This window comes from Puntigrus tetrazona, chromosome 5, assembly GCF_018831695.1.
Source record: "Puntigrus tetrazona isolate hp1 chromosome 5, ASM1883169v1, whole genome shotgun sequence".
Taxonomy (NCBI): Eukaryota; Metazoa; Chordata; class Actinopteri; order Cypriniformes; family Cyprinidae; genus Puntigrus; species Puntigrus tetrazona.
This window is the reverse complement of record NC_056703.1, coordinates 5,502,777-5,528,945: the sequence shown is the minus strand read 5'-3', so window position 1 is coordinate 5,528,945 and position 26,169 is coordinate 5,502,777. Positions and strand designations below refer to the sequence as shown.

At 38.5% G+C, this 26,169-nt stretch overlaps 1 protein-coding gene across 3 annotated transcripts in view; it reads right to left on the bottom strand.

Annotated features, from left to right (window-relative positions):
• LOC122346030 (protein unc-13 homolog B) overlaps positions 1 to 25,638 on the bottom strand; it is a 44,277-nt gene extending 18,639 nt beyond the window's left edge. For 2 of the 3 annotated variants that reach the window (XM_043240679.1, XM_043240680.1), the window contains exons 1-19: positions 25,207 to 25,638; positions 18,289 to 20,708; positions 17,627 to 17,649; positions 16,611 to 16,654; positions 16,431 to 16,506; positions 16,219 to 16,224; positions 13,791 to 13,865; positions 12,516 to 12,735; positions 11,724 to 11,951; positions 11,422 to 11,563; positions 10,125 to 10,294; positions 9,307 to 9,422; positions 8,707 to 8,870; positions 7,902 to 8,052; positions 6,233 to 6,301; positions 5,277 to 5,366; positions 4,766 to 4,906; positions 3,813 to 4,006; positions 3,647 to 3,732 (exon numbers count right to left, since the gene is read on the bottom strand). In XM_043240679.1, coding sequence (XP_043096614.1) covers positions 3,647 to 3,732; positions 3,813 to 4,006; positions 4,766 to 4,906; positions 5,277 to 5,366; positions 6,233 to 6,301; positions 7,902 to 8,052; positions 8,707 to 8,870; positions 9,307 to 9,422; positions 10,125 to 10,294; positions 11,422 to 11,563; positions 11,724 to 11,951; positions 12,516 to 12,735; positions 13,791 to 13,865; positions 16,219 to 16,224; positions 16,431 to 16,506; positions 16,611 to 16,654; positions 17,627 to 17,649; positions 18,289 to 20,644 — 4,351 coding nt within the window. In that variant the 5' untranslated portion in view covers positions 20,645 to 20,708; positions 25,207 to 25,638. The remainder of the gene's footprint in view (positions 1 to 3,646; positions 3,733 to 3,812; positions 4,007 to 4,765; positions 4,907 to 5,276; positions 5,367 to 6,232; positions 6,302 to 7,901; positions 8,053 to 8,706; positions 8,871 to 9,306; positions 9,423 to 10,124; positions 10,295 to 11,421; positions 11,564 to 11,723; positions 11,952 to 12,515; positions 12,736 to 13,790; positions 13,866 to 16,218; positions 16,225 to 16,430; positions 16,507 to 16,610; positions 16,655 to 17,626; positions 17,650 to 18,288; positions 20,709 to 25,206) is intronic. The other variant, XM_043240681.1, reaches the window with a different exon arrangement.
• Between the last annotated feature and the right edge of the window lie 531 nt (positions 25,639 to 26,169).

The window sequence follows — 26,169 nt, the reverse complement described above, 5'->3', positions numbered from 1 at the left end:
TACTGTGATAAATGCATATCAAACGGGCCGTAATAAGAAACAAAGCAGTAGTAAGAAGCATCTCAGGCATCCGATCCAAGATGGCAGCATGCTTGCAGTCTGGACTACCTCATCTTGTTCAACCTCAGTTCTCCTGTCTTTGTCCCTACGCTCCTTTCTATAGTAACAATGCTGAATGTTGAGTGATCGCAGCTATGATATCTGTCCATTTAAGAGAAAACTTGACAACTCCGACTACTCTGTCAATAACCGACAACGCAATTCATATCTGTATCTTCATAAATTGTAGATTAAATGCTATTTTGATAAAGTGATATTTTCATTTTGATTAATTCTTGATGTTGAACTGGCATGGTCATATTTTAGGGATTCATTCATGGGTATTGTGACGGGAGGAGCCAACGACAGACACAGTGGGCGTGGCGTCAGGCCTCGGAGAGGCTTTTTATTAACAAAAATAGTACAAAATAAAGTGTCCAAGGGGAAAAGTGTCCAAATAAAAGGGGAAACTGGTGCCCTCGTTGTGCTTCTGGGATTGTGGAAGGTCAGGTAGTGTTCCAGGGGGGCAGGGTCCAGGTAAGGGGCGGAGTCCGGCGGTCGCTGCGCGCCCTCTCCTGTTCGGGGCGCGAGGGCGGCGGCTTCTTCGCGGCATCTCCGTCGCTTCTTTCCTCCGGTCGTCAGAGATTTAGGGGATTTAACGGCTCGGCATCCTGGCCCGTCAGCCGTATCCGGGTGCAGTCGTCGCCTGGACTGTACGGGGTCCCACGACGCGCTTGTCTAGCGGCGGGGACGAGCTCCTTCACGCACCCTTCCTGGACCCACGAGGACACCAGCGTGCATGCACGGGGGAAGAGACCGGTCTCCCGAGGAGAGGCGCGCAGGGCATTTAACGGCGGCGGTGACAAGGCTAAATCCCCTTCAGGTGTGCCTCGTCACACGCCGCCAGACCTGGCCGATACCACGCCCCTCCTCTCGAACACACCCACTCCCGTCGGGAGCCTGGTGAAGGGCGGCGAATAAAGGACGGGGTGATGGTGACAATAAAGAGGAGGGGCAGCCGACTCGTCACATTCCCCTCCCTGCCGTCAACCCCGTCAGGCGGTCGCCGCCACGCAGGAGTGCTACCTTCCTCAACCAGGCTCCAGCAGTCGGAGTGGGCGGGGCAGGGATTCCTCTCCGGGCAACTCCTCTCGCACCGGGACAGAGAAACGGGAATTAGTCGGAATGCTCAACCAGCCACCGGGTAAATGACAATAAGCAAGCGTCACTTACCCTTCCTGGTGGCTGGGAGCGAGTCTCCGTTGTTCCTCCGTCCGGCATGGGTACCAGCGAGAGGGGATGACGTCATCAGATGTCGCCCAACTGTGCCGTCTAAGCTCCGCCTTGCCCGCATTCTCCACCACTGTGACGGGAGGAGCCAACGACAGACACAGTGGGCGTGGCGTCAGGCCTCGGAGAGGCTTTTTATTAACAAAAATAGTACAAAATAAAGTGTCCAAGGGGGAAAAGTGTCCAAATAAAAGGGGAAACTGGTGCCCTCGTTGTGCTTCTGGGATTGTGGAAGGTCAGGTAGTGTTCCAGGGGCAGGGTCCAGGTAAGGGGCGGAGTCCGGCGGTCACGCGCGCTCCCTCTCCTGTTCGGGGGCGCGAGGGGCGGCGGCTTCTTCCGCGGCATCTCCGTCGCTTCTTTCCTCCGGTCGTCAGAGATTTAGGGGATTTAACGGCTCGGCATCCTGGCCCGTCAGCCGTATCCGGGTGCAGTCGTCGCCTGGACTGTACGGGGTCCCACGACGCGCTTGTCTAGCGGCGGGACGAGCTCCTTCACGCACCCTTCCTGGACCCACGAGGACACCAGCGTGCATGCACGGGGGAAGAGACCGGTCTCCCGAGGAGAGGCGCGCAGGGCATTTAACGGCGGCGGTGACAAGGCTAAATCCCCTTCAGGTGTGCCTCGTCACACGCCGCCAGACCTGGCCGATACCACGCCCCTCCTCTCGAACACACCCACTCCCGTCGGGAGCCTGGTGAAGGGCGGCGAATAAAGGACGGGGTGATGGTGACAATAAAGAGGAGGGGCAGCCGACTCGTCACAGTATATTTTAAATAAACATGCACCCATGAGAGAGTTCAAAGTAAAAGTGAGGAATAATTTTTCTAATTTCTAATTTTCTAATAAAGGTTTTCTAATACCTTATCCAAGGAAATCTGGACAGGAAAATGACTGGGTCAATTTCCGATTTTTTTAAAATAAATGCAACACAGAAATACGTAAAGCTAAGTCAACGAGACAAAAAGCCCCAGCTAAATTTTGGCAAATGATCAATTCAGTGAAAACAAAACTCTTACAACTCTAAAGCTGTAAATGTAAATAACGTAAAAAAGTAATAAACTGTAAAAAAGATATTGTTGATTGCTTTAACAACCACTTTGCCTCTGCCGGACTCCTTTTTAAGCCGGAGCTAGAACATCTTTCATCTCCAGGGTTATTTCACTCAATGCCTGGGGCTCCAAGTCGGACCACTTTACTTTTGAGCCAATTTTAAGGGAGAAGGTCTTATTTTGCGATGTAAAAGCTAAATTGTAAAAAAAGTCTGGGCCTGATGGGTTTGACCCTTCCTTCTGAAATATGTGGTTAACATTATTCTTAAACTAATACCTTATACCTGAGTCCATCAAGGTTCCATAATAGGTCCTCTGTTGTTAACAATCTATATAAATGATATTTTTACAAATGTAGATGCAGCTGTACACCTCTATGCGGATGATACTATCGTATGCAGTACCACTAGATCTTCAGGCATTAAAGAAATTACAGGATGCTTTCACAACTCTACAAAAGAAATTTACTTAAATTCAAATTGGTGCTAAACTCTAAAAAGACATTCTGCCTTACGCTTCGTCATTAAGGTTGAGTATTCTACACATCACTGTAGTTTGTACTGTTTATCAGGTTGGCCTCCATTCGAAGTATGCAGACAGGATCACTGGCTTATCTATAATTATAAGGCAGTGATAGGATTGTTGCTTCTCTTTTGTAGAAAACAATAGGTACAATCTCAGGTCTCAGATTAGCATTCTTTTCACTATACCTGCCATATATGCATAAATGAAGTTATACTGCTTATTGTATGATATATTGGTTGTTATATTATATTCTTGTGCTACAATTTGTTTGTGGTTGTATTTAATTTTTTCCCTGTTAGGTGGTATGGTTTGTGCAGTGCTGTTATGTCATTGTGTAATGTGGTATGCTCTGCTTGTTGTAGATGAGGCTTATCTATTTCTGTTTTTTGCTTACATTTGAAGTGCGAATCTGTAGTAATATAACGTGAACAAAGTTCCTGCTGACGTGGTCTGGATCTTCATTAAAAATAAAGTTCATCCATATTTCCTAATGTTTGTGAATCAGTGGGCGGGGCTAAACAGGCAGCGATGTAGAAGCAGGTGTTGATCATCGCTTATCCACACCATTATATCAAAGAGTCATACAAGCTGTCGTTGGGGCAAACTGGTTTCAATATAAGCTGATTTTAGGCTAGCAACAGTTTCGAAACTTAAAGGATGTTTTTAAGAGAATTTTGATTTCTCTGTCCATGACACCTTCATGGGCACACGCGCTTCTCTTACATATACATATTTCTTCATACCTTCCAGAGCATACTTCATGTCCTGAGCGAAGAGCGTCCACATGACCTCAGCACTGACCTTCCCCACATTCAGCTCCTGGGGAAACCTGCACAGGACATACCAGGTCAGAAATAACAGCTCAGCGTGTTTGTGTGTGATATCATGTGCCTCTGTGCAGTGACTGACTGATTTATGATCGAGCTGTAAGAGTTCCTGTCCTCCTCTATGATGGAAACTATTAAGGTGATGAGTTTGGGCCAGAAGTCCAAATTCTGTATGCTTGGTCCTGGTTCCTCCACGGCAACATTTTCCTCCTCCTTCTCATCCTTCTTGTCTTCCTCTTCTTCACCCTCTTCTCCCTCTTTCTTTTCTGGTGGTTTCTGTTGTTTAGAAGGATGCACTTGTTAAACAGTTGCAGAATGATAGAATGCAAGAACAAGAGTTAGACGGAGAGATAAAGACAGATCAACAGGTAGACAGAAGAACAGATAAAATAACAGACAAAACAAGCAAGGAACAACATCAAATGTCAGACAAAATGGTAGAATATATAAAGGATGACAATCAGACAAAGCAACAGATAAAATAACAAATTACCAACAGAATAGACAGAATATAGAAATTAGAAATATAGAAAACAGACTGACACAACAACAGACAATGTTAGACAAACACAACCATAGACAGATGCAATGAAGGACAGATAGATAGATAGATAGATAGATAGATAGATAGATAGATAGATAGATAGATAGATAGATAGATAGATAGATAGATAGATAGATAGATAGATAGATAGATTGATAGCTAGATAGATATATTGATGAGTAGACTGATAGATAGATAGATAGATTTAAAAGTCTATGAAAGAAACTCAGAATTGTACTGATGATTCATGGGCCTGACCTTTATGAAGAAAAGTGGTCTCTATGGTAACTATGAAATATTCTATGAAATATTACTCATTTCAGGCCGATGTCCCATGTTAAAATAATGGTATTACCCATGAGAATTTCAACCTCTGATAATGACATCATCTAAACAGAAATATCCAAACTTACTGTCAAACACAAGCGTACGCATCCCATCTGTGTGTATGCAAACATACACCTGAGCGTGACGCAAATGTTTTTACTCACAGGCTCAGCGGCCGGCTGGAACTGTCTGTTGTACAGCTCTTGGCAGTTGTTAAAGATGTACTCATACGTGGAGTTGAGGCATGCTTTCACACAGTCTCTGACCACATGGGCGGCACGCGGGGGAGACTGCAGTTCCAGAACCTGGACACAGGAGGTGCCACAGAAGACAAACATGAATCTATATGAAATAACGTAACACCCGCTAACAAATCAATAGTGACTAATCTCTGTTATGAAAGTCTGCACAAAAGCCTCTCTCTTACAGCACAAAGAAATCAATCTTCATCTCAAACCTTCTATTATCTTCTTCTACTGCATGAACTCAGGCAGAAAGAAACGACTGAGCGTTTACTCAAGAATATATGAAACACAATTGAATTACTCATCTCTATAGGATTTGTCACTCAATATATGTATCACAAACAAGACCTACATCCCGGCATAAAACAACAAGAAAAGCATTCTTGCATGCCATTGCTTGGTCTGATTTATTAGAGGTACGTTATCTTACCTTCAGTCTGAAGAATGTAATGCTGGTCAGCAAATCCACTGTGGATTTGAGATCTGCTAGACGTGGTTTACTGCTGGCTGGGAAATTATTCTGGAGATCAAAGGGACAGAATGAACATCACAGGAAGCTTGAGTGAGAAGCATAATGTGACGCTGGTAAAATTAATACTTGAGAAGTAACAAACATCAATTATGTATGCACACGCATTATGTTTACTGAACAAATCTTATGTATATATAAATGTATATATATAGACCTGACTGTGATCACCTGCATCTCAGACTACACTATAATGAATATGGTTCTGAATCGACACAATAATGAATAAATGATTTGTGCAAAAATGAAGGTAACATTCAAACAGAAATGCCCAATAAATTTCCATGGCCCTGCTTTCAATGTAAAACCATAAATATCCTTTAATAATAACCAAAGCTCTAGCATCTTGTGACTCTACAGAGGCTTGAAGAATGGATGGATGGACGGACAGAACACCTGAGCATACAAATCTTGTCTATGCTGTTAATTTATTTCATTAATATACACATATTTAACTCACACATTTTTTTTTTATCATGTTTCTCTGTGTACTGGAAGCTTCTTTTGTCACCAAAACAAATTCCTTGTATGTGCAAATATACGTCTTGCTGATTCCGATGATCATAAAATAATGACTTAATGACAAAAGATCAATCAGTATTAAAATAAATAAATAACCGCCTACAATTATGCCCCTCACATTTTCAAAAGTTTACCAAGGAGACAACATTTGTGAAGAACTTGGGAAGTATAAGACGCAAAGAACAAAAGTTAAACAACAATATGTGTGAACTAAATATTTTTTAATGTGCGTCATTTTCCAACTAATCTGTACTTCGTTTTACACCACACCATCCTAAACTGCATCGACTGTGCCTGTAGTTTATCTTAAGTTAATGAACATGATGAATACTTACTCTGTATGTTGACAGGTCAATTCGGAGAGAGTTATGGAGCTGATCCAGCAGTCTAACGGAGCGATCTTTCTGCATTAACGGAGAGAGAAATGGTGGTGAATAACATTTAACAAACGAAAAAGAATTTCTTTCTGTTTCGTAAGGCAAAGTACGATTTAGTTATGGAGTCAGAGCAAAAACTAGCCCCAAAAGATGTGCTTCTCTGACACCAATCTCACTTCGAATGGAATCTAGACCTTGAGCCAAGGACTCAGAGCATGGACACACACACACACACATGAACAAAAACATACTGAACAAACACACCACAGACAAGGTTTTGGATAAATCCGTCTGATGGCAATGAGAAACCTGAAAGGGAATCAAAGGTTCAGGGACACCGACAAGGTCTCAGTTATTCACCATGTTTTATCTGTTCAAAATCTTTGTATGAGCAATGCTCCTACAGCAAAAGGGGCCTGTACAAGAAAAGGAGGGGATTGGAGAGTTTGTGCTGTGAACAAATCTAAGCAGCCGTATTTATGCTTCGATCGAATCAGCAGGCTCGATAGCATCTTGTGTCGTGTGAAAGCCTCGGTGCATTTCTGATCGAAGGTTTTATGTGACTCTGATTACAACAACAAACTCACTATCAATCTGTGATCAAATCGTATCTTATACAACAGGTATTTACAGTCTTTGAATTTGGCTGAGCAACATTGCAAAAGAGCTGGCATTTAGGTTTTTCAATGTGTGTACCACTCCGCTTTTTTGTTTGCATGCTCAAGGCAGATAATCCGTTAGTCCGTGCATTAGCTGTGGGGATTTTTCAGATTATATCCTATGTATCAGCGTCATTAAATTGCTCAACAGTTTAGACTACGGTTAAAAGGTTGATTTTTAAAAGTATCATATTTTACATTTAATTATTTTTTAAATATTTTAGAGGAACATTACTATTTAAAAACAGTTTTAATATATTTAATATTAATCTATGTCTATTCTGTCTATATTAATTATATTTTAATATAATAATAATAATAATAATAATAATAATAATAATAATAATAATAATTTTAATTATATTAATTATATTATTATTATGGTTTTAGGAGCCATTACTCCAGTCTTTAATGTGACTCAGAAATCATTCTTTATATGCTGATTTGGTGTTGAAGACACATTTTTGTATTACCAATGATGAAAACAGTTTAACATTTTTGTGGAAATAGCAACACATATTTTAAGATGCTTTTATGGTTTAATCCTATGCTTATATCCATCGCTGTAAGCTCTTTCATTAGCTGTAGTCATTATATTAGCATTTTATTTTCCAATTGTGTATTCTGAGTTGTCTAGCTCACCGAGTGCAACCATTTTACGTCATCAGAATAATGCCGCCAAACACAGTCTAAAACATGCATTAAACGATGTGAATTTTTTTTAACAACATAAACAATTAATGGGTTTTCTTCTACAGATTTGGACATCATTTATGTTATATATTAAGCCATACAAGTCTTTATACCCAAGTTTCCCTTTAATTTTGTAATGAAAAAAAGCGAAGCTGCATCACTATTTTTCATCATAACAGCTTTACTGTTGATGAATGCATGGAATAATCAAACCTTAAACTGTCCTCCGGTTGAGCTACATATGTTGGTTGTGTGCGATGCTAAGTATGCATTACCCCAAAGTTGGAGGCGGTGAAGCGGTCACAGGCGGAGACATTGGTGACCGAGGTGGGATGAGCGTAGAATGCGTTGATGTTGGCCAGGAGCGTGCTCATTACCGCAGGAACACCAGACAGCATGTACTTATAGGAAAGACACGCAAAATGCCTACAGGTGGACAGACACATACATCCTGTAAGAAACTGAGCATGCTTTCATTATTTTTTTTTTTTTAAAAGTGATATGTTATTCATTTCCTTTAATAAATACAGTATCTGAACTTCTCATGTCAAAAACAATAAGTCAGTCCTTCTATTGAGATGCACTGCCTTTCAGCAAAACACTATTAAATAGACAAAAGCCTAGGTTATTATCGATTTATTTATCCTAAATATTTAAATGAACAGATAAAGATTAACATTCTTTATAACAGTCATTGTATGCTCCAAAGACATAAGTCAAATTTAAATATTTTTGATATAATCTCAGAGCTTTCCAACCATCTATTCAACTACCAAATTCAAGGCCTAAAACATTAAAACTGTCAATGTGACATCAACAGTTCAACCATAGCTACGTGAATGCTTTTTATGTGCAAACAAAAATTTCTTCTTACAGGTTTGGAACAACATGAGGATGAGTAATCGCTACATTCCCACCGCTAAAATACCTTATCCGAAATAAATAGCTTTAATAGGATTTATTAGTTAAGACCGACTCATTATTGATGATAATTGATGTAGTTACACAATGCTACCAGCAGATACTTCCTATTCACAGCAAAGGACTGTCAGAATACACACAAAATGCTCCAGGGCTTACGTCATGGCCTGATAGATGGATTCTATTCCGTAGCGCATGGCAAATTCATCTACAATATCCTGAGCAACCTCATCAAAGTAGACCTTCCAGGCATCATCTCCTCGTGCCGTGGGCAACTTCACCACACCTTGCCCTTCAATGTCTGTCACAAAGTGGAAAAAGTTCTGGGAGAAAAAGAGAGGGAGAAAGGCTCAGCGATGCGCTTCGCTATAGGAATGATTTTACTTTCAAGAATGCAGTTCATTTATTAGGTATGATTTATGTTTTAGTAAGATTTTAGTAAGATTTTCTCAGCTTTACTCTTACCAAGACTGCATTTATGTGATGCAGACTTCAGTTAAACATCATTCATTACGATGATGCAAAGCTGAATTTTCATCATTACTCCAGTCTGAACCCTCAGAAATCATTCTAAAATACTGATTTGCTGCTTAGTATTTAGCATTATTTTCTTTGTTGTAAAGAGTTGCGCTGCTGTGGAAACCATGATAGATTTTTCAACGAGCAGTTCAAAACAGCAGCATTTATTTCAAATTGAAATATTTATTATGACGGTCATTATGGTCATACGCAGACACTTGTCAGTGGTCAGAGGTTTACCTCGTGCAAACAGGTGTACTGAACATGATAAGGGGCCACTTTCTCTTCTCCTTTAATTTCCACACTTATCTGCAGTCTGATGGCCCCTGATACTGCTGACTTGTCTGTGCGTTTTTCTGAAAAAGTTCGACAAAACATCTGATATGAAAGACAATTCTTCATTTATCAAATCTTGTAATGGTGACCACTGGTTTAAGTATAGTAGTGCATGCAGCAACAATTAATTTCCAAGAGAAAACAAACAGTACCTTCATACAGTATGTAAAGACACCCAACTCCAGATTTTAAAATGAATACTACTACTGAATAGTTCCATCAGAAACAATGCATTGTTTTAGAAACCATTTTACAGAACATATTTGTACTAGGCTTTCATGAACAGATAAAGCAAGATTTTGCATATTTCACTGTATCTATTTTTTTCCATCTAAATGCATGCAAATCATTCCATTACAGGATTTTTATGGGATCAGACTTACTACAACATTTATAGTTAGCACAGTCTAGTCATGGCTTCCCTTAAGAATTTCTAATGGGTTTCTCAAATATCAGTTTTAGATTTATGAGAAAAAACATCTTCATTAGCCCTTCTGGAGCAACTTCGGCTTTCATTTTTTTTACAATTTGCATTAAAGCACTAAAGCAATAAAGTGCACGTAACAGCGCGCCGTTTATTTTGTAAAACAAAACGTAAAATCTTTTCAAAATTCCAGAGGGGACGCACAGCACATTCGAATTCAAGCTCGACGTCATGACTGTATATCAGGAGAAATCAAATAACGCCTAACAATGAAACGTACACAAGGAGAGGAACATACCAAGGTTGTACCAGACATCCATTTCTCCGCTGAGGGTTCGGACCTCGATAATGCTCTGACCCAAAAAGTCATCGGATTCCCTCTTCAGACGCTGCTTCACGCGAGACTTTATATCGTCATCTTCATCCCACACACGCAGTTTAATGCGGTCAGATGAATTGTGGCACTCACTATTGAGGAAAAGATACATTTGAGAACAAATAACAACTGCTTCATAAAATAGATTTTAACAAATTTAACGACTAATCAATATTAACACAAGCTGCTCTATATATATATATATATTGAACTGGAAGTTAAGTGCTGGGCGTTCGGTCAGAGGAGAACTGGCCCCAATTAAGTCATTAAGTCTGGTCATTTTCATAAAAAACTATTTAAAGGGATATAAATTTGATTTGTGTCATTTCCTCATCATCAAATCTGTACAAGGTTTTCCTTCTATTGGTAACCAAACCACTAAAGGTTGTTGGTAGCCACTTTTAATTATACAAGTTAAGGGTTACCAGCAACTGTTTGGTTACCAACATTCTTGAAAATAAGTTATTGCTTTCATAAAACAAAAAGTTACTAAATACAGATATTTGTATTATTTTAAAGATTATTGCTCCAATTCTGCTGTATTATACAATATTATATTATTTGCATAATGTAATGCAGCACTTAATTCCTGCATAGAACATTTTAAAAGTGGTGCGTACTTTACAAACTAGTACAAAATTCGCCTTTAAAATCTTCCTTTAAAATTTTTTGTTAATCATTTGCTGTTTGTCTTAGTTCTGCAAAAAGGCTCCCCATGTAAGAATTTTATTGTACTTATTACACTGTAACCTGAAAACTTTCACTTGCATGCCTGCGAGACATGCCAGTGAGGTCTCTTTAAAATCTTATATTAACACCTAATTATTTCTCGTAGCCTGCAATATGATAACACTTTTGCTGAAGCTTCCTGCTTTTCAGATTTTTTTGCCCCGAGCAAAATCTCCAGTAATTTCATGCATTTCCTCTGAGAGATCTGAACAATCAAAAAACGAACTGTGATCAGATTTTCATGCTGAATCCTAAATCTCCGAGAACTCAGTACCAACCAAATGACCTGAGCTACGCTACTCACGTTTATTTTACAGCTCTATACTCCTATTTCTATTTTTACGTCTAAGAAGCCTTTGGAGAAATATCTGAGAAAAGGTGATGACATATAACAACACCTAAGCAATAATGAGAGAAAAGTAATGTGAATAAGAACACAGCAGATTGAAGACTGGATTTCAAGCGAATGAAAATATTGAATAAGACTCACAAGTTGAACGTCTCCTCCCACACAGGGTTGAGGTTACCGTAGATAGTTTTGGTTCTCTTCTTAGTCTTGCCAACCTGAACGGTCACATACGGATCACTGGAACCAGTTCTGTCTTTAGCCTGCAGGCCCTGAGCGCTCACCACTGGAAAACACACACGAACACACAGTCTCTTGTAAAATTACCCCACAATCAGTAAAAATGCACTCCGCTGCTCCATTAAAAATCTGCATTTATCCAACCATTCCTTGACCATTTTGATTACTGAAAGGCATCAGAGCAACAGCTGTCCCTGCTTCCGTACCCGTGATGGAGATTTTGGCAGACCACTTTGATGTTCCGTCAAGCACAGTCTGTTTGATGGCCTTCATCTGCTGAGCATGGTTCAGTTTAGTCACACTGAACACGAGCCTTATAATTTCAAAGATTTCAGGCCTGTTCCTCTCTCGGATCTTCATGCGGTCCTTCATGGCCGATATGATATGCTGGGTTCGGTCCTCTGCTCCCGTTTTGGAGCTCTTCTCGGCAGCTCCTAGCAAAAGTAGAGAAGTGTTTAATGATATAATTTAATCGCAAATAAAACAGGGATCGAAAGCATGACAAATACTGTATACTAGTGGAAAGGTTTCTATTTTATATTTGTACTAGCGCTGTCAACACATTAATCACATGTTAATCACATTCAAAATAAAGGTTTACAAAATACATGTGCATACTGTGTATATTAATTAATATTAATATTAATCAATCACATGCATATATATATATATATATATATATATATATATATACTGTACTATATATATATATATATATATATATATATATATATATATATATATGTATGTACTGTATATGTATTAATATACATAAATATACACAGTACTAATCTTTCATAAAGATCTTAAAATATTTCTTAATCATTTTTACAAGCTTTACCACCGAGTTGGTTACTTTCATTAAAAGCACAAATGTAACATTCATGGGGATAGTGGTAAAAACTAAAATCTACCTGTATTCGTATGAACAGTAACATAATAATACATGATCATTTTTTTGTTGTTGGCTGTTTTTCAGTATCTAGTGGTTGACTCACTCTGTAAACAGTCTGCGTTGAGAAGCTCCTGGCATTTTTCGTGACATTTGACTCCACACTCTGAGCATCGCATGCCCTGCCGCGCGATGCCCCACAACAGACCCTCACACTCGTAGCAGTAGGTAGGCGTGGTGGCCGTCCACACTTCAAAGTTATGGGGTGTCGTGCAAGAAATAGGGTAAATCAGAGCCTGAAGGGTCTTCTTGTACACGTGGTTCTTCTACAGAGAGAGAAAATACACTGAAAATAGTTTCTGGCAGAAACGGGCCCTAGACGCAACCCTGAAGAAGACATTTCAAAACAAACCCCAGATCACATGTAGGACGCGTTGAAATGAAAAAGTAGTTACGAACGGTTCGGAAAGAAAATAGAAAAAAAATAAAAAGGTAAGAGCACAAAGACGTTCTTTATCAATTCTGGTCCTGGTTGGTGTTGTAGGTGTAGTTACAGAAGTGGGCAGACAGGTGTCAAACTGATGACCAAATGAAAGCCACATCGCATCTTTATCTACATAAAGTGTAGGTGGCATACATCTTGTTCTCTTTAAAAAAAAAAACGTTTGAAAAACATTCAGTCCAGAGCATTTTGAAGGGTACCTTTACATTGTAATGAAAGACATATTAACTGGAATTATGTCACCAATTACTCTATTATCATCACGAAACAAAAACAATGCAATGCGATTAAAAGGAGACAGATGCTGTCAAGCTATAAAAATGACAAAAAGAGCTGCTAATGTCATAATGTTACACAAATTATTGGTGTGCTACTTTCTATTATTTTTGAAAGTCTGCTGAAAAGCATAATTATTATTTTTTTATTTATATATCTGGAGAGTACTTCTTAATGAAGACGTATGACACAAATAAGATCATTATTCACTGAAAATTACATTCAAACTGTCACATGGTTATTGGTTATAATACAGGTCCACATGACACTGTTCATCTACGACGTCAATCAAGTCTTTTCAGTGAGAAGTAACTTATTTTGTTCTTTTTGCATAAACGCATCCTCTCTTTTTTTTAACACATAATCTGAATAGTTTATCCACGCGCATCTTTCATCTAATTTTTTTCTTCCCTCCGATAAAATATGCTGGACCTTTCCAATCTACTGTGAGCTTGCATCTAGTCCTGCTCTCCATATATTCAGCTTGCATTTCCAAATGCATGCTGAAGAAAAGCTCTATCTCAACTCTTGTTAAAACACGAACGGCTTGAAGAAGTGAGATGCAGAAAGATTACAGATGCTTGTGTATTTTGCATTTCTTACCAGTTCTTCGTCTTTCAGCGAAGAGCGCGCCGCTAATGCATGAGAGATCCCCGCTTTCCTGGACTGCACAAGAGACTGAGACGGGAACAAAGGTTGAATATGAACATGCGCCTAATTATTAACAATTAGCAATAGCAGCACTCATTACACATCTTGTGCTCTCCCAAGTAGATTCAGCGAAAAAACGTTAGCTAAATGTTGTTCTATGCTTGCGTCTACTACATTAACAAGCCAAGCACTATTCGGCCATTAAGGGCGCCGATGTCTAATGAAATAGCTTTTAGCATTTCAAAGCTAACTTTGTAAATAAAGAAATACCATAATAAAGAGCAGTGCCAACAAAAACCAGCCTAGACAGACCGCTGATACAACATGCTGAACTCTCAGTGAATGTTACATAGCTGAGGGCAGACCAATACTCCGAAGATTGATTTTCCATGAGAACAGAGATAAGAGCACAATTTAGCCTCTCATAGGTAATGACAGTGATTCAAAACACGCAAATGGCCTGGCTTTATCTTTTCTCAAACCACCAATTGCTCAGCAAGTAAGCTGTAGCACAGGGTGAGCGAGGGGGCTGGCAGGTCATGGTCAAGGTTCAGTCAATAAGAAAAGGCCTGAAAGCTAACTACATGGATCGATATTTCACTGCTAGGAGAAAATGTCATTTCTACAAACGAAAAGAAGAAAAAATCAAGTTGCAAATAAGAGTTTTTTTCCCTTATATATCATGGCACATCTAAATTATTATTAGCAAAAAAGTATTACAATTTAGATAAGAGAGATTGAAGGGTAAAACATATAATATTTATCACTTGCATAAAATTCTTAAAAGCTTTAATTGTGGGTAACATATTTTGAAAATATGGAAAGATATGAAATGTTTTTAACCAATAAACACCACTATTATGGAATATATTATTATTGCATAATGCACTATTGAATAATGCTATTCTTTGTAACTAATATATATGAACTTGTGCTGAAAAATGTGTTTTAATTAGTGCTTCCAAATGATTAATAGTGATTAATCGCATTCAAAGTAAACTTTTTCGTTTACCTCATTTATATGTACTGCTTATATTAGTTATGTATATATATATATATATATATATATATATATATATATATATATATATATATATATAAATACACATACACCAATATTTAAACGAATATCTGTTGAAGAAGAATCTGATGGCATGAAAATCGACGTACAAGTCAAAAGTTTTTTTTGTCCTCTCCACAGCATGTCAAATGTATCTGTGTGGGTTTCAGATTTATTGTTTTGCAACAAAAACTGATTGATGAAGGTTCCCCATTTCTGACTCATGGGCATGACAGCGAACTGGAGGAGAAGATGAGCACTTCAAATAGAGCTACGTTTCTCAATAGTACGCATACTTGTCTGGTTTTTAATGCACCAGTCACATAAGATGTCCCTTTTTAGGGGTGCAGAGAAGACATTCAATTACGAGATGGCTGGGAAATTACATTTACATGAACACCAAAATCCATTATAAACAAAAATAGACCACTTGTAACATCAAATCCTTCCGAGACAGGATGTCATACGGTCATTCATTGGTGATGTAGTATTACTGCTCACTGCGACCACACCAGAATCAGCAGCGAATCAAAGATGATGGTATCACACACTGAAAATGAAACTGGGCACAAATCATTTCTGACAAATAATGTACATCTATATAATCTATATCATTTTTTGTGTGTGTGTGTGTGTGTGTGTGTGTGTGGGGAAAAATACAGAGCTTTTGCCTTCAGTGTGGACAGACAAATTGCTTGTCAGTTCTTGCATCATGTCTTTTTAGGACACATTGTTATAGCTAAAATAAAAAATTTGATCTAAAAAATGAAAACATATGCCGATGTGTATAACATAAGATGCCCTTTCAGCCTGCTTTGAGTAAAGGCTCAAAAAACTAAACTGAAACTGAAAATAACTATTAAATATTAGTGATATAAAATGATTTATCAATATTAATCATATCCAAAATAAAAGTTTTTATTTTGTTTATATGGGTTTGTAAAGGGTATGTTTATTATGTACATATAAATACACACGTGTATATTTTGAAAATATCTATACACATTTATATTATATTAGAGTATATTATATATAAATATATTTAATACATAAACATATTTCTCTTAAATACATACATTAATATGTTTGTATTTATAAATACATAATATACACAGAACACAAAAAAAAACTTTTATTTTGGATGTGATTAATCGCAATTAATCATTTGACAGCACTAATATATTATATATTAAGGTTTTTTTCAACTATACACACACACACACACAGACACACATAGACACACAGACACACACACACACACACACACACACACACACACACACACACACAAACCATTCACTAATATAAACTTTTACTTACCATAGCCTAGTAATGAAGGAAAGCATTAAGGAAAAACATCAGATCAGATTTCAGATAAACCTTCAATTATATTAGATAAGAATTAGATTACAATTGAAAATATTAATGACTAATATTTTGCTATAATTAGTAGACAGGGAAATATAACAAAAAATGTCACAATATATTGCGTTTCAATATCAAACAATATGAGGGGAGAAAAAGTCACTCACCACTTCGCTAACCAAGGGGATAGGCTTCTTCTTCCTAAGATCAGGCATGCTATCAATGCCAAATATTCCTCCTCCCCTAAAGATAATAATATGGATATTCCAGTAAATGAAAATGAATGTCTGGTGAAGAACCGCTAAACAGGGTTCAAACTGTGAAAGTGAACGAGCAAAAGATCATACCCAGGCTTGGCCCATGGATGTTTGTTATGGTCTCCATTGATATTCTGTTGGGAGGTCGATCAAATTGTGATGTATTAAAACAAATCTAAAATGTTTAAGCTTCACACACACAACAAAATCAGCACCAAATAAAAAATGTGGGAAATGGGAAGAAAGGACGATAGAGAAAGCCCTGCTGTTTGGTTGATTGATTTTCACCACTATATTCATGAATATACAAGCAGAATGTTCTAGTCATGAGAACATTTCTCGTCAAGACAAGATTACACATGCAAAGGCTCAGAACTCTCTGATGTAACTTCCTGTCAGGGAAATCACAACTTCATTTACCTTCAAGATGCACAATAGTAACCTAAATCTAACAAGAGAACAGTCTCATCTTTCACAGAAGCAATTATTATAAATATTTGGAAATAAAATAAAGTCAGAAATGAATTAAATGAATACATTTTTTATTTGCTATATAATTAGGACAAATGATTGATGTAGCATTTATGTGCTGTCAAAAAACACACCATTTTATCTCTTAACTTATTATTTGGCAACAGGCTGTGCACTAAATCTTACTCCAAAAGAGATTAATTGTTAATGTAACTGCAACAAAATCAATAAAATGCCTATGCAAAATCATCTGTAATGCCAAACCCCTCAAAACAAAAATGCTAAGGAAAAAATTTTACAAAACACTGACTCAGCAACTCTAAGCCTTAAAATGAATCTGCCATCACAGTTTCTATTTTATACGGTATAACCGGGAGGGATACTTTAATGAGCCACAATCAATAACACAGACTGAAAATGTGTGTAATGTTTACAATGCATTGTAGACCACAAGCCATGAGAACAAGGCATGATTTAAACAATGAAATAAAACGTAGACATAATGCAGGAAACTCAAATTAAGGGAGCCTGTTAGCACCATGCACACTAAAGACATTCAAAGAGCATTATTTATCACTAGCAGTGCAAACATAAAACATCAAGGCACTTTTTAAACCAAGTGGAAAAAATATAACCTGATCTTCATCCTGGCTTCCATCTGAAAATAACAACAAACAGCACATCAAGCTATCAAACCATTTTTAACCAGAACTAGACAGCACTCTTTAACTAGACGTAACATTATAAAACAATTAAATGTGTTGTCCAAGAAAGTATTTGCATCTGCAGACAGGGAGTTTAACAACCCTGTGTTTACGGACCGAGTACATGAAGTGAATAACTGTGAGGATTTCGCAATTGATCTAGACAGTTCATAAAAGTTTCACTAAGCTGTGTTATTCATTTATAATGGCCCCTAAATTTCAGCTGCACTCCACTTTCATGTCAGATTTGTTTTCATTTCAATTCAATGAATGTAATTAGTTTGTTTGAGCCTGGGGAACGAGACTAGTTTAACACCCAGCAGGACGCTTGCTAATACATCTGCAGGAAAGGACCAAACACCCACTGGCTAGTTTCTGATGAGATCTGATATTTTACAAATATAAAAAGTGTTAAATGCTGTTTGTGAGACACGATTGATGTGCATAGCCATGGAAGAGCACATCAGAATGATTTACTATCCTTTTCTGACATAAATTTCAAAAGATTCCGTTCACAGAAATGTTCTAACACGTGACATTGAAGGCAAACAATGACAAGGAAAGTTTAGAGCCTCCAAACTAAATATATATACCTGGGTTCAAATCATCTTCAGAAAATGTTGACATGGTCACTATACTGAGTTGTCTTCTAGACTCTCTCTTTTCCCTTAGAATCTGCTGGAAACTCCTGAGGCACTTCAGACGGCGTGCATCCTGCTGGCTAAGCTCTGCTTCACTACCTCCTTCTGTAGAGGAATCGGTGAAAGGCTGTGTTTCCCCCGCTAATGTTCTTTGCTCCTCTTCTACTGCTAGATCCTCAGGAGAAAAATAGTCTGGGATAATGTCTGTAGAGAAACACTGTGGTAAATGAGCATTGACTTGATGTCCAGATGTAGCATCTGATGCATTACTGGTGGATGAGTCCAATCCTGGAGAATTTGGATGTTCTGAATATTCCATGTTTTGCTGGTGAGGCGGCGATTCAGGTTTTGCTTTGGTGGAGATGCATTGAGGTATCTCTACGTAGCCTTTGTCTGTACCGATGCCTTGAGGCTGCTCAGTTTCTATTTGTGCAGTCTCAATCTCTGTTTCAGGCTTGTCTATATTTGGTGTCTCAGTAGTTACAACTTTTCCCATTCCTTGTTGTTCCTGACTCAGGGAGATCTGCGTATGGACTTCAACCTTTTCATCAGGCAAAGCATCACTAGCCCCATCCATCTTCTTCAGAGCACCTCGCAAGGCAGTTTTGAAGTCAAGAACTGCTCTACCAAACTTTTTTACATTAAACGCCACATTACTGTCATCAGCAGAGTCTGGCTTCCAATCAGGGGTATTTAGATTATATGTACCTAAATCTAAAAGGCTCCTGGATGGTTTACCAAACACACTTTCTGTTGACTCACTTTTAAATCTAACTACGCAATTTTCACAAGACGACGACACGTGATTCTGATAAACAGAGCTCTGAGGACTTTTACCATCTGCTTTGCAATTACTGCAACCCAAACCAGGTTCTTCAGGCAGCATTTTTGCATCATACAGCTTCCAATCTTCTCTATTGCTTGTACTAACAGGAGAGTTGTAGTGTTTACCAGAGACTATGGAAATAGGATCTGAGGTGCCCATCGTGCAAGTACTTATAGCTCTCGATGGGTCCCAGCTGTCCACTTCACCCGTGCAGCACTCTGCCTCTTCAAAACTGCCTTGTCTGGAGCAAGAATCTTCTTCGCTCCAACCGATCTCTCCACTACCACTATGTTTTAAAGCTGCTGGGTTCCAGCCCTGACTTTCAGCGCTTGCTTTGCCGTGTCCAGAAGTTGGTCTTTCTGGATCAGATTCAGACTTGGAACTCTGACCTGAAGACAAGGAACTCGTGCTTGGACAGTCCTGTCCATCTTGGCGCTCAAGGTAACCAAAGCTAAGTTTCCTTCTCCTTGCACCTTGAGATACATCAGACTTTGCTTCTTGTGTAAAAGGATGACGTTCATTGTGGTTTGGGGTCTCAACACTATTGAAAGCAGACCGCTTTGATAGCTCTTTGTGTTTTCCATCAACAACTTGATAATCTGAGAGTATATCACCACAGCTACTCGAGGATTCAACAGTGAAGCAGCCTATACTAACAGCATTATTTGTTTTGTGCGTGTGGTGGGAGTGACTCTCAGTGCCACCCATTGCTCCTGGCCAAGTCTCTACCCCTGATTTGTTTCCAGACCGCATGCATTCGATCTCCATTAGGACGGCATCTACACAGCTAGAGACCTCCTCGACAGAGCCCCGAACAGATGACAGGTACTCCCTCAAGTCTGATATCTCCTCTTGAATTTTGTTGATCCCTCGCAGTTCCTTCAGAATGTGCTCAACAATAGCACTGGATTCTTCCTCTTGACAGTCCTCGTTATTCCCCTCCACGACTTCATCCAACATCGCCATATTTAACCTGCACAGCAAAGACTCCGCCTGACTTTTAGGCTCACCATCAATTCCTCTACCAGATGAAAACCTAGTCCCATTTAGATCTTGGGTCATTTGGTTTTGAACTGTTGCCGAATTACTGTTGTGCTGCAAAGTGCAGGGAATTCTGATGCCTCCCTCTCGATTTAGTTCCACTTCCCCAACACAAGCTGCCCCGGAAACCGCTCCGTTCGGCACCTGAGGTGAGCAGCAGACCTCTGCTGAAGCTAATCCTCTCCTGTAGTAGTTCTGCAGCTTTTCCACATCCTCTTCCCCCTCTTCATCCTCTTCTTCAATTCCAGCATAGTAAAGACCAGAAGGCTGGACAGAATGATCTGCAGATCCCTGCAAGAAACGATGAATTTTCCCACGCAACACCAGAGCAACTTTGGGATTAGGCTGCCTTCTCTTTGGTGCTGAAGTTTTCTTTTTGGGTCGGGGATATTGAGGCATGCCTGTGCCATCCTGTCCATTGCAGCGGTTGCGGGAGAACATAGTTTTCCTCCCTTTTGCCGTGCTGTAGAGCTGAATCACATTACTCAGGCTTGAAATACAGCATCTGATGATATAAGTGAGAGATTATCAAGCAGGCTAAATCCCTGACAATGGGGGGAAAAGTACATCTTAAAGCATCACACCAGTGCAAATTTAGCAGTTTTGTCAGGAAAAGTAAATGACTGATTATGTATTTGGTACTATACCTTTAGTTAATTTCCTCCCTTATCAAAGTTTGTCATGCACTTGCATTAACACAAAGTAATCCACAGCACAGAAAATGTATTCTCTGCCTATATTCTGATTTGCAAAGCGCAGTTTGATCAATGGTAGCACACACTGAATGTGTCTAATAATTCATTTTCACATTACCTGGTCCGAAATACAATTGACAGAGGTAATATTTTTTGGAATTATGTGGAAATGTGCCCTAATTATATTCATGCCAAAATGAGCAACTCCATCAGGCTGACTAGCACTTTCTCCTCAGAAACACAGAGATCCCTTTGTTTTTATCTCAAATAAACACACATAAACGTTCACCTAAATAATGCCAAAATTAATGAGGCAAATAAATATCTAAATAAGTAAAAAGAAATAAAAGTGAAAAGAAATAAAGTACCATAATACTAGCATTCTAGCAGTGAAACGCATCACTTTTGGCTTTGCTGTAAAGAATACAACACATACGAATTACAAAAGATAGACTAAACACCTTTTAAGAACATTCACTTAAATCCATGGCAACAGTCCAACAGTAAATAAAAAAAAGCAAAATAGCACTGACATTATATGACATGCAAGTTCTACTAGTAGATATAGATGTATAAAAAATAAAAAGAGTGTTTGCTTAAAACAGAGCTTCATTAAAACCACAAATAACTATTCACTTTGTAAATCTTGGTGCATCATACTATTTGCTATGCCCGTCTCATTCTTTAAGCGCACTAAAATATGAAATACAGCAAGATACAATTTTGTCATGGAAAATCTGTAAGGTACAGACCCTGGAACATTTCATTTCATTTTTGGATTTCGATATATAAAAATAACTGGACTTTTAGGGGAGCTGAAGAGGCATGCCGGCTCATCGACTCCTTGTGGAGAGTCAATTAAGCAGAGAAAATGTCACATGTTTGTGCAAAATCACGTGACTCTGGATCAGTAGCTATGGAAACCATGTTCCATACCTGCAGTCAGGTTCTCTATATAAAATATGTATCAATAAGATTGCAATTACCTGCGTAAAACTCAATCTTCTGTTTTTTTTTTTGTTTGTTTGTTTATCTATGTTTCTCCTTGCTTTTGAAATACTCCAAAGCATCAACTTAATAAGACAAGTTACACAAGCAGGCAAACAGGAACCAATGGATGTTAAGCCGGTATAACCCAAGAGAGAGTCAGTTATTCTGCTTATCTTATTTTGACACCCTTGTTCTGTGAGTCTGCATGCTGCATATATTTTTTGACAGACACCAACTGCATAATTTAGCAGTCTCTCCCAAATAAGTACACGGTCGAGTATGTCTCTCTGAGGTGGTGTTAGATTGGACAGTGAGGTTCAGAGAAGATGAGTTATAGTGTGGTTAAACCACAGTGTTAGACATGGTGTGAGTTGAGGCAGAAGTGTTATATCACTCATATGAGGATCTCCTGTCTGGATGGTATACTCAGGTTCATAACTAGCAACAACTGGACGCACGTCTTTAAAAGCAACCATATTTTATGCCACATTTTGTTTACAGTCTTACGCTTCACTAGTCTGCTTGCATGGCTCACAGTCTCGCCTTTTCACCTTGTCTTTTCCTCACTCACTCTCTGTCATTCACTGTAGGTAAGGGCATTCAGGGATGAGTGATCCACATAAGCACAGTGAGAAGCACACTAATGTGGCTTTTTGAGAACACTGAAGCACAAGGGCTAAAGGTAACACGTATGTGCTTTGCCCAAATCCTCAAGGCATGCGTTTTCTGTCTACCTAAGAGTGGAAGACAAAGACAAAGGCACAGAACAAACAGAGGCATAGGGGATGCTGGGAGGAGAAAGCAACACACAACACCCACTTTTAAGAGTGGAGAACATTCACCTGAGACACCGAGACAGGAAGGTAGAAAAAAAGAAAGGTATACGAGAAGAAAAAAAAAAGAAGAGGTAGGTGTCAGGCAAAGTGAGGCGTCTGTGACACTGAGTGCTTGCGGAACGTTCCACTCGGGGCAGCTAAAATCATTTCAGAGTCATTTTACCCAGCCCTACAGCTATCCAGAAGATGCTACACGTTACGATTCTTAAATTCTCAGAAAGAATTCTAAAATAAATGATTAAAAATTACAATATTTCTTCTAGACAAAAACATTAAGCGATTTTCATTACATGCAAATAATCTGAATTTTAAAACGAGCTTACCGGGTGCAAAAAACGTTTTTATAAGTGTGCTGATCCAAAGTCAAAAAAGTGCATTAAATAAATACAATTCATAATGGTCATCAACACAAATTAACCATTTTATCGTCAAACTGAAGAAAGTGTTTGCTACAGATGTAATGTATTAGATGGTTAAAATTAACAGCTTCTTCGTGACTGCAATATTAATTGGAATTTTAATTGGCAAATGACTCCTTCAGAGCTCACAGATTTGCACACCACTTCTTACATCTTTCATGTACAGTACTACATTACAAGGGAAACAGAATAATTGTCTGTAGGTACAGGGCACAATGTGATAAAAGCCAGGGCTTTTAATTAATCTTCCTTTTCACTGAGCTTTAGAGTCGGTTCAAACAAGTGTCTTTGCTGTCACTACCAGACACTGTGACCTTGATGCATACAGAAGACCCACTCTATAGTACACACATAGAAGATTCAAATTTGTATTGCAGAAATTTTAATTGTAAAAATATTGCATCTTAATCAAAATAGAAAATCATTCTAACTATACAGCAGTCAAAGGCACAATAGGATGATGAACAATTATAAAAAAATTGCTGTGCCAATCTATTTTATTTTCTCTCATACTAGCCCATGTCCCATTCTCTTTTTAACAATGATTTTATCTAGGCAGTCAAATAAAATCACTAGACATTCATCTACCAAAGCAAAAGCAATTGCATACAGTCTAAACAAAGTCCTTGGCATATCTATTCTTTGCTGCAATCTGCTACATATTTTCAGATTTCGATCTTTTTATTGATCATACTGTGTCTAAATGTTCCTTCAAACATCCAAAGCAAATAAGAAAAGAAAGAACTTTTCAAAACAACAGGTTGGGTGGAGAAGAAAAATACTTAATATAAAGATTTATTTTATTATTTTTGACAACATACCAAAGAATGGAAAGGAAGTGATATATCTCATTATAGTGGGGGAATGTATAAAATAAAGAAATAATAAAATAAGACCTCATGTCAGCCGTAGATGACACGCCCATGTGTTGTTTATAGACTCTATGATGCTCAATGCACAAAAACTGTGCACAGAACTGAGAGCTCCAATCTCCAAGCTTGCTTTATGACATTTCCAGGAGTAAGAAAAAATGAGTGTTTGCGATTGGCTGCTTACACGTCAATCAGTTTCATTCTCATGTCATCAAAAGTGGCTCCAAATGAGAAGCTCAAAGTCTGAAATGATCTCAGAATTGGTTAGGGATATTATTAGCCAGTAATTATGGATAGAATGTGTGTGTGTGTGTGTGTGTGTGTGTGTGTGTGTGTGTGTGTGTGTGTCTGTGTGTGTGTGTGTGTTTGTGTGTAAGTGACAGTAAAATATCATCTCTCCTTTCTGGCAAATTTAATAATCTGTGTGATGTTAAGCAGCAGCATTGTTAACAATGTTTACAAGGTCTTATTCTGGCTGCCTGCCACAGAGGTCATACTGAACTCACTTAAACAAGCAGCCACAGGCACCATTACCCATTTCTTGTGCACTCTGTAGTCTTCCAATGCCATGCCTATTTAGTGCATTCACAGAAGCTCATTCAAGAATAAAACGCCAGAAACGCACAGAAGGTCAAGATTGAAGAGCTTGTTGATCGATATGTATACGGTACAGTTTCAATTTAACTTGGCTGCTTTTCTGCACGCAAACTAAGTCCATTTTAAATCTTCCACACATTGAAGCGCAAGCATAATGATGGAACAACAACCTGTTGACTTCACTGCACAGCCGCTGCAACTAAATGAACATGAGAGCAAGACAGCCAGTCAGCTCCAATATCACTACACATGAATTACATTAAAATAAAGTACAACTAACCATGATTACACTCAAACTTATTTTAGTAGAAGCAGGACACCTTAGATAAGAGAGGAAAGTGTTCAGATGATTGCATAATTCCTGTTTATGTCAAAATTGCATAAAACTATATCGAAAACTATCGAAGAAATCATAGACAAATAGTTTATATCTTTCATAATATTGCATAATATATTTAAATAGCCTAACAAAATACAGAAAATAATGCAAAAGCTTTTCTAAAATAATGTTGTAAAGGCTTGCAAACACATACATTGTCTGAAAACTAACAGAAAATACGATTCAAGAATATTTAGCATTTAAAGAAAACTTACCACGCTGAAGGTGAACAGATCAGTTAAACCACATGTGTGTGCAAAAGATTTTCCAATAGAGTGGAATTATAACGAGAGCTCCACATTGTGATTCCAATGTAGAAAGTCCATAAAAAGGGACTGGTCAAGTCCAAAGGCAAAACAAATGTGAAAATGTAGCTTTTATCCAAAGCTCCAGGCACCTTCCAACAAGTTAACCTAAAAAAAACACTGTGAGTTGCTTATGCTCTCCGTTCTAGCACAAGTTAAGTTAAGTCTGTACAGTTCTGGCAAGCTCCTCGATGCCCTCTTCTCATTTCAATTAGTGGCACAATATAATCATCATTCAAATATGCGAGTAATTCTTATTCCTGCTCCTTCACACACATATGTGTCAGTGTTCCACTCCTCTATCTCTGCTTCTCCAGTCTCTTCCTCCTACACTCCTCCGGCTTGTTGCTAAGAACACATCCACCCTCAGCTGTGTGTGAGTGTTCACACACTTTCACCCATTCTCCTCTCTCTCTCTCTCTCTCTCTCTCTCCCTCCCTCACACTTCTGCCTTATTCACTCTTCACTTCTCCATCCATCTGTTTCTCTCTCTTTTCCTCCCCCTTGCGGAGGCTTGCACACACTCCACATCTCTCCCACAACTCTTCCTCTTCTCACTATGACATCATCTCGTCACGGTGTCCAAAGTCATAGATGAGTTGCATCATGTGTGCAGCAAGTTTTTACGTGCAATTTTTTGCTTCAGGGATTAGTTCATCCACAAACAAAACCATCGTTATTTATCGACCTTTATGTCGTTCCAAACCCGTGTGATTTTTTTCCGTCGGTGGAACACAAGAACATTAATCCTTTTTAGCCCACAAAATCAAAGTCAGTGGGGTTTTTTTTTAACCTGTTTCTTTCAAAGTTTCACGGCAATAAAGAAAGCCGTAAAGGTTTGAAACAACATGACGATTGGTAAATGGTTAGAAT